The sequence below is a fragment of the Carassius gibelio genome, chromosome B6 (genome assembly GCF_023724105.1).
Source record: "Carassius gibelio isolate Cgi1373 ecotype wild population from Czech Republic chromosome B6, carGib1.2-hapl.c, whole genome shotgun sequence".
NCBI lineage: Eukaryota > Metazoa > Chordata > Actinopteri > Cypriniformes > Cyprinidae > Carassius > Carassius gibelio.
Window position 1 is genome coordinate 25375830 of NC_068401.1, and position 13549 is coordinate 25389378.

The window sequence follows — 13549 nt, forward strand, 5'->3', positions numbered from 1 at the left end:
GGCAATAGTCTTTTCTGTTCAATATGTATATATTGTTCTGTTAAGCTAGTTCACCCAAAAATAAAAATCTTTTAACTCATTTAACTATTGTTGTGTTCCTCTGGTGAAATAAATCCATAAGTTTTAAATCATGAAGGCGAGTAAATGATGACAGGATTTTCATTTTGAGGTGAACTAACCCTTTATTGTCCCAAATAACAAATAAGAGCAAAACAGAACAGAGACAGAATACATAAAACAGAGGAAACGAGAGGAAAACACTTGTTTGGATTGAAAAGTCCAATCACACCAACACCAAGTGTTCAGTGATACATTTATTTAGATTATACCATTTACAAGGTAGGCGTAGACATTTTCCTGAAAGAAAATAAGCGCCCTACACACACAGCGTCTCACTTTCCAAAAGGCAGGATGAGAGCAAACAAAGGCCTTCTCAGACCGATTATGATAACTTAGCAAAATGGGTCCAACCATATAACCATATCCAAAAATATAACTCAATGTACAAAATGATCTCAATAATGCTACAGGCTATGGCGAGAGGTAAGTTACTAGCACACAATTTAACCAGTGATAAAAAATAGTCCTTGAGCCAGAATACTGACATTTATATGACTTAAAACAACATACCACAAGACATTGAGGCCTGGATGGTTTTACAGAGTACCAATGATTCATTTTCTGCGGCGGGGATACGATCATTGTGTCACTGTTTTTTGTATGCATGATATGTAGCTTGTACTAAACTCTTATTTTTAGGATTGTTCTGAAGGTTTCGTAGGATCGTAGAAATGCAGGCTTGAGCACAGGCAGCAGGTTTACACTGTTGTATCATGGGAATGAACAAGGGCCTCACATAACTGGATCTAAGAATGAACACTTTTACCAAGTGCATTCTGCTTACACACACACAAACACACACTTTCAAGGTAGCTCTTATGCTGACTGAAGTCATTAACATGCAACTCGCACACGCACACAAACAATCATACTTATGAGAATGCATCTTGCACATGTAGTTCAGTTGGCAGTGAAAGCACATACAGTCAGCATTCAGCTGCTCTAGCAGCTGATCAATGTAATATTGAGTTCTACTGTAAACTGGATATACAGTGGATGTATTTCAAATAGAGAGAGAGAGGGATGGAAAACAAGAGAAAAAGTCTGAGCATTGGTCTTTAGCCCCGTCTCGGCTCCAGTCTGAAGGAAAGCTGGGATAAGGTTCTCTGATTGTCAATCACATTCAATTGACGCACGTAATTCCTCACTTCCTGTGGGTTCTTGCTAGCTGGAGACACCTCAGCATCTGATGGAGGAGGGAACAGGGTCAAACTTCCATTAGTAATTGCTGAACCACAATGAAATGTGGTTGACTTAACCTTTTACTAATTAACCTACAGCTATTAGTTATAAAGTACCAGTATGCCATTTAGGACCATAATGTAAACATTGTCTCAGTATTTTAAATTTCTGGCAACCGCAGCTGCCAGTTTTGACCATAAATTTTTATGGGACTATATTTACAATATTTGGATATTTTTACAATTGTTGTGATTTAATGGCAATCCATTCTCTTTTACCTCTAGACATGGCCAGTTCTGCTTTCCAGATTGTCTAAACTCAGATTGTTATGAATATGACGTGATTGACTGATCTCTGGGATGTAGCTTTATAACTAGGGCAGCTCATAAGGCATAAAGAGAAATGAAAAAGAGCATTAGTGTGTAGATGACTCACTGAACGGCTGGCTCCTGCAGTGCCTCATCGCCCGGACTGTGTTAGCAATCAGCCGCTGCAAACAAACAAACAAACATAGTATAAATACATACGCTCTAGCTGGCCAGATGAAATAAAGTCTAAACATTACATGAAAAACTTCAAAACAAAAATGAGAAATGTTTCAATGCTAACTTACTGAAGTACATTTACTACAATTACATCTAAAACTGAAATAAATATAAAGATAAATAAAAATATTAAAAATAATAAAAAAAATGTCTGTGTACTACTACAACACCTACAGAGATGACAGTAAGAGACTCACCATCTTCTCAAAGTTCACCAGTCCATCAATAAAAGTCTTGTTCCCCTCATGAGTGAATGTCATGTCTGAAAAGAGTAGAAATGTCATTATGTCATGATATAATATTTGTGATAACCAGTATTTATCATTAAGAATACTGGGGCTAGGCCCCGCCCACACCTTTAATGAGGAGAGGCATAAAGGGAATGATTGGCGGCTCCATCTTAGCCACAGTGAGGCGGTATGCACGGTGATTCCTGGATGGATCCTGAGAGCAACACATACATCATACTTTAATAAACAATGCGTCTCAATAATAAAATATTTTTTTAGATAGAGAGCTAAATCATACTTTAATAAATAATGCATCTCAATAATTTTTTTATATTTTTTAAGAAGAGAGAGCTAGAATTTAAAATGTTTGAAATAGACTCACTAGTAAACTCTCAAACTCCGCGTAGAACTTCTTGAATTTACTAGGCAGTTTCTAAAAAGGGGGAAAAATTATTAATGGATTTTGGAAATGGTATAGACACTTCAAAATATGAAAATTTGAATACAAAGAATACATTTAAAAGAATATGGCACATTTTATATATATATATATATATATATATATATATATATATATATATATATATATATATATATATATATATATATATAATATTATATATATATATATATATATATATATAATATTATACTAGGCTTATTATTTTCTGACCTCCCATGTCTGGCTGAGTCTGCTGACTGCTGGGTTGCACATGCCCATAATAATGGCAAAGAAAGAGTTCAGATTCTTGAACTCCCTACAGCTGTGGGAATAAATGCACAGCACACATATATAAAGTGCTTATCAAATCAGTCAGTATAACATGCAATGCCTTAAATCAGGTGCAAATTCATCATGAGTTCTGGAGAAATTAAATTATGTGTGCTGGAGAACTCACTGGGCGGCAATCTTGATGAACTTCTTGAGTAGCTGTACCCGTTTACTGAGCGTCCCGCACAGACAAACCTCTGTGACCACCCACAGCTGAACCTGATTAAAGCGCTTCAGAAACAGCTCCAGATTTGCTGTAGAGCGTCTGTACGCCTGCCGTCCGAACGTATGATACACCAGCTCATACTGCACACACACACACACACAGACAAAGTATACATTTTGTGGGTTAAAAACATCATTTGTGCGTGTGTCAGTGTATGTGCATCTTTACCTCATGTACACAGCTGAAAAGCTCCCAGTCATATTGTGTCATCTGGAAGGCCAGGTCTTTAGAGCTCATCAGCTCAAAACTGGACATCGAGCCTGTGGAGGGACCGTCCTGCTCTGGAAGAGGATTCTACACACACACAGTGTCATTACTAAATACACACAAACACATACTCCACAATTACAAATTAAAAATAATCAATATTTCAATATTCAATATTTGTACACTTTTGAATAACTAAGGTGTTTTAGAAAGAAGTCTGTTATGCTCACTAAAGCTGAATGTACAATAAAAATCTGGAAAAAATGTATTCACGTGCTGACCATCCAAGTTGAACAAGAGTTTTTTCATCAGAACATATTTCCTATGAAGAAACTAATAAAGAAATTTAGCCTTAGAACATTTCCTCACCAACGGATCCTCTGTAGTGAATGGGTGCCGTCAAGATGAGAGATGAGATGTTTATAGCAAACAAATACATTAGTAAGATGCGTTTAACTTTAAACCTCTGCTTCTGGCTAAAATAGTTCTCTATCCATAATATTGTTTTCTCCAGTGAAAAAGCAATCTCTTCTATCTGAATCAGGAGATAAATATGTACAGATCAAGAACTGTTCACAAGCAAAAACTGTAGAAAATATCTCTATATGCGAGGACAACAGTGGATGGACTTTTTGACTGGAGGAAGTGTTATTATAGATCATGGACTTTTATTGACAGTTTAAAGTTTAACATGCCATAATGATGTATTTGTTTCTTGCAAACACACAGCTTTTCACTTTAAGACATTAACTGATGGACTGGAGTTTTGTGGATTATTGCAAAGTAATTATCCGCTGTTTGGACTCTCATTCTGACGGCAACCATTCACCGCAGAGGATCCATTGATGAGCAAGTGATATAATGCAAAATTTTCCAAATCTGCTCTAATGAAGCAACAAGCTCATCAACATCTTGGATGGCCCGAAGGTGAATACATTTTCAGTAAATTTTCATTTTTGGGTTAACTATTCCTTTAAGTGTCAAAATACTCCACATTTGGTCTCACCAGTGAATCAAGCTGTTCTCTGGAGCAGACAAACAATCGGCCGTTCACTCCTAGCGACTGAAACACCGATACATCATTGGGCTTTAAAATCTGCTTCTCTGCACAGAAATAAAGCCCAGACCACAAATCACATTCTGAACAGCTGCACAAGATCAACACCTAATACCTTTTATTATAGATTTCATGCACTTTATTTACTATCATTAATATTTAGACGATCACATAAACTTCAACCCATTACTTGATTTACAGTTCTGCTGGTACTTTCTGAAAGGTTTCATTTGAAACTGATCTGGAAGTGGATTATGTAATACAGAAACAGAGTGCTTCAGTACAGAATGTTGCTAGAGCAACAAAAAGGCTGAATATCTACAAAGTTCTGAGTGTATTTGTTTGTCACATCTCTAAGGGCAACCAATATTTCATCATGAGATTGTGTGTGTGTGTGTAGATCACCTCCAGATGCACTGAGGTTTATCAAAAGCAGCTCTTCAGTGGATCCCAGTTTATCCGCTACAGCTGCGGTCACCTCTCTCCCCGTGGCCAGCACAGGAACACGAATAGTGGTGTAAGTGTGATCGCTGCAGTACACCTTCAGGAGAACTAGACACACACGGAAAGACAAAGATGAGGAGACAGGAAATTTAACTGACTATCGAATTCATTCATTCATTCATGCATTCAGCATTCCAAAAAATTATTCTATATCCCACCTAACAGGGAACATTCTCAGAAATTTGGAAAATGATCTATCCAGGTTTTTTTCCAGGTTATTTTCTTCAAATTTTTTGTGACACAGAAATAGTGAAACATATTTCGTGTTCATTTGTTTTTACTCTCATGACTTTCCTTTGTTTCAATTTTTTCTCTTAAAAGTTCTAAACTGTTCAAATAGATATATACATACGCATACTCACTGTCATCAAAGCTCCTTATTGGCTGCTTTTTTGCAAGCCGCTCCTCTCCAGAGCTGAACTGTCGCAGCAGGACTTTATGCTAAGATAACAACAACCAAATGCATATGAACATGGCAAAATATTTATCATTTTTTAAAACAATCCAATTTAGACCACAGATATAGCTATACAGTAGATCTATAAACAATAAAGTATAAGAAAGCAGATCTACATTACCTTTTTTTGAGAGGTTCGTGCATCATCTGGACTGGAAACATGAAATGAACAAACCCATGTTGACATCAGTAACATTAACCATTCAGTTTAAACTAATAATAACAGCCCAAAAGGCACATACAAAACCCACTAAAAAACCTACTACTGCTTGATGATCCTCTCCAGCTCAGGAAGTAGCTCCTTCAGTGGACGCAAAACTCTTGCATCATTAGTTGCAAACCCATGCAGCTCCTGAATACACACAAAACACATTTAGCATGCATAATAGTCAGTTTGGTGTCATCTGACTACTATCATATCACCATGCAGACTGGTGGTAAGTGATTCTATGCTAGCATGTGTGTGTTTGTGTATGTTTATGACCTCCAGGAAGCTGAGCGCGGTGTCATCCTCCAGCAGATGGTGGCCCTGCAGGGCAGCCCAGCGCAGAGCCAAGCTGAGCACCCGTCTCTTGCTGGAAACAGAGTAGTCTAGACGCTCCTGCTCTGAGCCTTGAGAGGCCTGAGAGTGGTAGGTACACACACGCTAAGAAACATACCCATACATACAAAATCAGTGTAATTACAAATAGATAGATAGATAGATAGATAGATAGATAGATAGATAGATAGACAGACAGACAGACAGACAGATAGATAGACAGACAGAGAGATAGACAGAGCTGATTGGTTGATTGATTTCACTAGAAGGATATTGGGCCAGAAGGGCGGGGCACAGCTGGCTGTTGGGCATGAAGACGCAATGCATGAGCGCAAAATCATCAAGAGCTGGATCTTTGGATAAAAAATATTGCAGATTTAATAAACATTTATTAAAAAAGTAGTTCAACCAAGATGAAAATCTGCTGAGAATTTACTTATCCTAAGGCCATCCAAGTTTGTTTCTTTTTTCAAGACAGATTTTAAGAAATGTAACGTTTCATCACTTGATCCACAATAGACCCTCTGCAGTGAATGTGTGCCGTCAGAATGAGTCTCCAAACAGCTGCTAAAAACATCACAATAATCCACAAACAATCCACACAACTCCAGTCCATCATTTAACATCTTATGATGCCAAAAGTACCATGTTTATAAGAAACAAATCAATCCTTAAAATGTTTTTAACTTCAAACTGTCCTCGATCTCTATTAATAACATTGCTTACGCCAATAAAAAAAGTTGTGTCGCCTGAATCAGGAGAGAAATATGCAAAGATCAAGCACTATTTACAGTTTTACTACTGTATATACAGTTTCTTAAAGTTTGTGCAATAAACTTTTACTTATTTAAATTAAAATTATGCATTTAGCAGACACTTTTATCCAAAGTGACTTACAGTGCATCCAGGCTATCAATTTTTACCTATCATGTGTTACCGGGGAATCAAACACACAACCTTGCGCTTGATAGCACAATGCTCTACCAATTGAGCTACAGGAACACTTATTTATCACCCTACATCCTTGTACATCCCTACAACTTAGTTTTTTTCTATTCCTATTCTTTTTTTTCTCATTAGCACACCTGTACATACAGTTTATTCATTTTTTGTGTGCGGTTTATTTATATTTATACAGTATATGTGTTTTTTAATACATCTTATTTGTATTTATTTTTGTCTCTGTGTACTGGAAGCTTGTGACACTAAAACAAATTCCTTGTATGTGCAAACATACTTGGCCATAAAGCTGTCTCTGACTTCTTTACAAGCAAAAAACAGTTCTAAACAAATATATTGGTGATGTTCGATGTGAGAGGACAAGAGTGGATGGACTTTTTCACTGGAGGAAGTGTTATTATAGATTATGGACTCATATTTTGACCAGAAGCAAGAGTTTAAAGTTAAACTGTCGTAAAGATGGATTAGTTTCTTATACAAACATGCAACATTTGGCTTTATAAGATGTTAATTGATGGACTGGAGCACTGAAAAAAATTCTTCATTGAATTTACTTAATTTTTTAAGGTAAGTGGTTGCAATCCATTTATTTTAGCTACACTTAAACAAAACAAATTTAGTTGACAAACTTTCAACATTTTTTATTTATTTAAATCTAGCTCGCATAAAATGTTTGCAACCACTTGCCTTAAAAAAGTAGTATCATTTTTTTTTCAGTTAGTGGTGTGGATAATCTGTTTGGACTCTCGTTCTGACGGCACCCATTCACTGCAGAGCATCCATTGGTGAGCAAGTGATTTTCTGATTAGGAAACAAACATTTACATCTTGGACGCCTGAGTAAATTCTCAGCAAATGTACATTTTTGGGTGAACTATTCCTTTCACATATAGCTTAAGTAGATTAATTAAGTTAATTAATTTTATCTAATTTAGCGATGAATGTTAAGGTGCAGTACCTGGGTCAGAGAAATGAATGTCCAGTCGCATTGTCTCCAGCAGATGCTCCAGAATCTTCTCTGGGCTTCCTGACATCACAGTGTATCTGTCCAGAAAACCCAGACACAGAAAATTTAATTTGTTCAAATAAATGCATGGATAGATTAATTTATTGACGATGGATCAAGAAATGTATGTATAAACTAAGCAGACTGAAGGATGTGATCATATACTTGAAGTGGGCTTGGATGTTTCCATGGCTGGAGGGCCGGAGACTCTTCTGTAGCACCAGAACATCTTGGTCATGCTCTTTTAGACGCACAGTGTTTGCTTCTACATCCTACACACACAAACACACATATGCACAAATGAAAATGCATGCAGTCAAGAGGTCATTTTACCACTGTAAGGTTCACTAACTACTCATCATTAGTCAGCAATAACTGATGTTGTATACCCTGAGTATCCGGTTGAAGTCCTCTTTGTCCACTCTCAGGAAGTGGCAGTTGTCCTCTCTGAGTACGATGGAAGCAGCGCGGGGGGCATCGTTCACCAAGGCCAGTTTGCCAAAATCATCTCCTTCATGCAGCGTGCACACCACACCCTAAACACACACATCTAATAGTGTTAGTCACTAGAATCACTCTACATAAATAAATGAAAACATATGCAGTCATAAATAAATAGAAGTAATATGACATGACATTACCTTGCCATAGATAACTACATTTACTGATCCCTTCTGGATAATATACCAAGAAGTGCCTTCCTCCCCTTGATTAAACACTAAAATAAGAAACGCAAACATACATAGCATATTACTGAGCCATCATAGTGTTTACACTACTGTTCAAAAGTTTGGAGTCAGTATGTGCCAGAAAAACTAAATTATTTTATATATTACCACCTTGTGTCCTATACTGGGGTTGTAACCAACATACAAACATTACCTCTCAAAATTTCAAATCAAAAAACGCAGCGTTGATGAGCTTTTAAAAATATATAAAAAATCTTGATGACCCCAAAAAGTTCTACAATACCACCAGCATTTATGAGTTAATAATGAGTGTTGGTGAAAATTACTTTTAAAAGTAAAGCATACAACACATGTAAAGGATTACAATATTGCGTTACTCTATGAAAAAAAAAAAAATCTACACTTCACTCCTAATTTCTCTTAAAGGGATAGTTCACCCAAAAACGAAAATTCTGTCATCCTTTGCTCACCTTCATGTCGTTCCAAACCTGTATGAGTTGCTTTCTTATGTTGAACATAAAAGAAGATATTTTGAAGATTGCTGAATTTAAAATTTTGGGTGAACTATCCCTTTAACACAGGGATAGTAGAGGTCTCAATAAATAAATGGGACAACATTACGTTACTTATTTAAAAAAATAAAATAAATAACTCTGATAATCTGATGTAAATTTACTTTTCTTGTTACTTGAAAAAAGTAATCTGATTACGTAACCTGAGTTACCCCCAACACTAATGATCAGAATTGAAAGAGCAGTAGAGAGACACTGAAACTCACACACAGTGCCTGCTTTGGCATGTGACTCGAAGATGAGGACCCCGGCGAGCTCTCGCTTCACCTGCAGAGGACAGCACAGCACAGCTCAGACCAGTGCTGATTACAGGCTTTACTGTGGAAATGAGGCACAGAGGTCTCAATGGAGGACTTACAGTGTTAGACAGATGAGAGAGAGCTTTGATATGCAGCAGCTCATCATAAATAATCTCCAGGTCTTCAGCTGTTCTTTGACCTGGCCTATAAAGAGAACAAGGGACAAAGAAAGACGGGGAGAGTAGTTCAGGAAGAGTAAAAGCGGACAGTAGCAGAATTTGTGGGCTCAAGAAGCATTCCTGTCCTAATGGAACCAAATGCAGATTTCAATACTGCAGGGGGCGCTGTTGGTCACTCACGGTTTCCTGAGGATCATTCGCATGTGGGCATCAGGGCCGATCTGGGAAAGGAAGAGGAGGGTCTCCTGCAGCTCTTCCTCAGCTTCACGTTTCTCATCATCGCTAGGCAACACCGCATCCTCCTCCTCGTCATCAAGGAAACGGTAAAAGAGGTACTTATCTTGAAAGTTCAGCTCATGGTCGACTGTCGGCATAAAAAGAAAGAACAGATAAAATGCAGTATGTATGTGATCTGGTGCATGGATCCATTCAGATGCTCTAATTAGAGTCATTTAAAAAAGTTCTTGGGGGATTCTTTTTAATTTATCAAGCCCTTACTTGGTTTAACTAGCTGGGTCATTTCTACAATGTAGTATAGAGCTGCGGCAGCTGAACAAGTGTCATTGAGATGAATGGGAACACTAGATATCTTTCTCCAGGTTTTAAATAGCTTCTTGCAAAAACATGATAGAAAGTGATTTTGAGGTCACTAAAAAAACCTAAATGATTCCTTGTCAACAAAAGCTCAAAAATATTAGAAATTGTGTTCGGCTATTGAAATAAAGTAAACAAAATGAAATATAAATATTAGGTAAAAATGACAAAAAATTTAATATCAAATAAGAAATATTTTATAACTTTTGTATTATAAAAAATTTACAAAATCACACAATAAAATGACTAAAACTTAAAACTTAACTAAAACCTAAACTATATACAAATATAAATATATTATATTTGTTATGCTTAAAATAATATTCCTAATAAAACTTCTAATCAATGAAAAAAAAGAAAGAAACATCTGCAATGCTTAAAATGAACAAATTTACTAAGACCAGTGTAGTGAAACAATTTGTAAAAATGTATATGATCATTTAATAATCACAAAGAACAATTCGTGAATGTTTTTCAGTTTAATTAGTATAATTTGTGAGTTTGATATTTATTTATTTTTACCGCCCGAGGCAAAGATGTGAAAAGTTACTGCATAGTAGGAATGACCCGACTGTTAACCTGGCTGTCACTGCAGTAAATGACACAGGTGTACCGTGATTCAGGACCCCTTCCTCCAGCAGCACCTGCCACATTCCCACAGCGTGAGCCCGACTGTGAACACACGAGCTCTGCTGAAGCAGCCAGTCGACCAGCTCAGTGCCCACACAACACTGCCTGTAAACACACGCAGATCACATTCAACACACATGACCTAAAAGAGTAAACCTTGCTCACGCTGTGCCATATAACGTCACAGGCCACACACACACCTGTAGGTTTTCAGATGATATTTTCTATCTCTGATCATGTGAGGAGCTCTGGCCAGTATAGCATTACGTAAGACTTTTTCTGCCCTCAAAATCTTCTCTGACGGGACCTGAAGCGAAATCCGGGACAGAGAGAGAGGAAGTTGAGAGTGAGGCACAGAAAAACACTCCTGCACAGCCTATTTTCTGATCTATCACAGCATGCAGCACATTTAATGGGATTCAATGGCCTGCACTCATTTTGCTAGTGTAAATGACATAAAAGACCTTCTGTTAGCAGATGGTGTGTTTTAAATTCAATTAATTAGACGTAATTAACATAAAGCTGTGTCTGCGGTCTTGAGTTATGCGCATGGAAATGGGAATTAGTGTCAAATTAATCATCAGAAACTGTTTTTAAGTCACTCTCAGGAAACTGTGCAAACATGACATAATTAAAATATTGATCTGCAAGTCCAAAGTACAGGGACTGTAATCAACATAGAAAAATATATGACCATTTAACAGTATGGGATTAATACTTTTCATCACAGACACCTTAAATTGATCGCAAATGACAGTAAATACATTTATTATGTAACAAAAATCTATATATTCAAAATATATGATTTTGTTTTAAACATATTCGTCAAGGAATTCAAATAAAAATACAAATATATTGCAGTTTCTAGAAAAATATTGAACAGCACAACTGGTTATAATTGATAATAATAAGGAACATTTCTTGAGCAGCAAATAATCATATTATAATAATTTCTGAAGGATCGTGTGACACTGAAGACTGGAGCAATGATGCTGAAAATTCAGCTTTGATCACAGGAATAAATTAAATTTTAAAAATTATTATTATACAAAACAGTAATTTAAATAGATTTTAATAAAAAAAAAATCAGTTTTTAATGTATTTTTATTATATCGACACAACCCATTAAACTGTAAAGGTGATGAATGGGGACATTGTGCAACTTTCACTAAATGGGGTGTAAGTCAAAATAGAAATTAAACCAATCATACCTTATTCAGGTTTTTGGACATAAAATTTAGAGGGTCGCTGTTGAGATTCTCTTTGTCCATCATTCCTGCATCCAACAGAAGATTGTTGTGAAATAATGACTGCTGTGTTATGTGAGTGTGTATGTTTGTATGTATGTGATACTCACTATCATTTGTAGCCCCGCTGTCCATCACTCCATACGGCGGTGCTAGAAGCCCAGCCATGCACTGTCTGTATTTCTGCAAGACACAGAATGACACAATGAAAATATATTCTTAGCCTCAAAACCTGAGTCATTTTCAAACAGGTGAACTGCCTTTACATCATTAAACTGAAAGCTCTGTAGTAAGAACATAGAGCTCCACCAATCAGAATGAAGCCTTCTGTGGCTTGGCAACGATCACTATGAATATTCAGATGTTTTCATTCTTTTCCTCTCTATCGCCATGGTGATGGGTGACGAGGCGGCACATGCAACAGAGGAACAGCATGCAATGAATGAGACTCTGATACCGGCCCAAACTCACCTAGAGTTCAGACACACACATTATACTGCACCTGCTGGAAATCTGTTTACACCTACTCCAATATGGCTAAGAAGGTCATCTATTTGGCATGTGTGAATGGAGTTTACAGCAAAAGATTTCAAATAATAAATATATATTCTTAATCAGTGCTTTTCTTGTTTTTCCAGAAAAGTATTTAAATCATTAATTAAAAAAATTAAAAAATTAAAAAAACATAATGTGTTATATATGTGTATATATATATGTGTATATATATATATATGTGTGTGTGTGTGCGTGTGTGTGTGTGTATATATATATAAAGCAGGAAGGAAATAGGAAAAACATTATGAATATAGTCAATGTTTTACATGGTTTTTGCATCTTATATAAACTTTTCTTATTTTAAGCATTAAGGACATTTAATAATTACTACAAGAATAATTACTGGTTTATCCAAATTTTTCAGCAATCAATTTACTTCATCAGTTACACTTCTCACTTCATCAGTTATTCATCAAATTTTACAAATATATGTATGTAATATCACATTCACATACACTGCATTTTTTATGTTTAATGTTTTGAGTTTTAGTGTTTTGTAAGGTTGCATTAATATAATAAATATACAGTAAAAGTAATTTTATGAAATATTAGTAAATTGTATATTCAATTAGAATTTTGAATATTTAAATATAAAGTTCAAAAGAACAGCCTTTAAAAAAAAATCAATTTAATGCATCATTGCTGAATATATATTTTAAACAAACCTTTAATCATTAGTGTATTTACTATACATACTTTGTACTTGTTTAGAAAAAAAGGTGTGTAATTACTTGTATAAAATGTTTCTGACATAATGCTATTGATATAGAATAGAATAGAATAGAATAGAATAGAATAGAATAGAATAGAATAGAATAAGATGCATTTCTGGACTTTTCCAGAAAGTAAACTGAGAAATAATATTTAAAATTATCTAAAAGAGTAAAACGAAATGCTGTCAGACAGGGACATGTATGTTTTTGCAACTCCACAGGATCCTTCACCACACACTGTGAGGTTACGGATCTCTGAGTGAGATGATGTAATACAGATGCACTGAGCCTTCATTCATTCAAACGCAGTACTACAGCTCAAGCT

At 35.9% G+C, this 13549-nt stretch overlaps 1 protein-coding gene across 2 annotated transcripts in view; it reads right to left on the reverse strand.

The window, feature by feature from the left end:
• Positions 1-294: 294 nt before the first annotated feature.
• Positions 295-13549, reverse strand: part of LOC127960269 (rap guanine nucleotide exchange factor 4) — a 30981-nt gene continuing 17726 nt past the window's right edge. For both annotated transcript variants that reach the window (XM_052559909.1, XM_052559910.1), the window contains 26 exons: positions 12067-12139; positions 11921-11985; positions 10910-11016; positions 10693-10814; positions 9666-9849; positions 9426-9510; positions 9274-9334; positions 8448-8524; positions 8196-8342; positions 7972-8078; positions 7759-7844; positions 6116-6194; positions 5785-5935; positions 5564-5652; positions 5422-5452; positions 5206-5284; positions 4745-4891; positions 4289-4386; positions 3244-3369; positions 2977-3155; positions 2751-2841; positions 2460-2510; positions 2204-2291; positions 2045-2109; positions 1738-1792; positions 295-1306 (listed from right to left, as the gene is read on the reverse strand). In XM_052559909.1, coding sequence (XP_052415869.1) covers positions 1179-1306; positions 1738-1792; positions 2045-2109; positions 2204-2291; positions 2460-2510; positions 2751-2841; positions 2977-3155; positions 3244-3369; positions 4289-4386; positions 4745-4891; positions 5206-5284; positions 5422-5452; positions 5564-5652; positions 5785-5935; positions 6116-6194; positions 7759-7844; positions 7972-8078; positions 8196-8342; positions 8448-8524; positions 9274-9334; positions 9426-9510; positions 9666-9849; positions 10693-10814; positions 10910-11016; positions 11921-11985; positions 12067-12139 — 2571 coding nt within the window. In that variant the 3' untranslated portion in view covers positions 295-1178. The remainder of the gene's footprint in view (positions 1307-1737; positions 1793-2044; positions 2110-2203; positions 2292-2459; positions 2511-2750; positions 2842-2976; positions 3156-3243; positions 3370-4288; positions 4387-4744; positions 4892-5205; positions 5285-5421; positions 5453-5563; positions 5653-5784; positions 5936-6115; positions 6195-7758; positions 7845-7971; positions 8079-8195; positions 8343-8447; positions 8525-9273; positions 9335-9425; positions 9511-9665; positions 9850-10692; positions 10815-10909; positions 11017-11920; positions 11986-12066; positions 12140-13549) is intronic.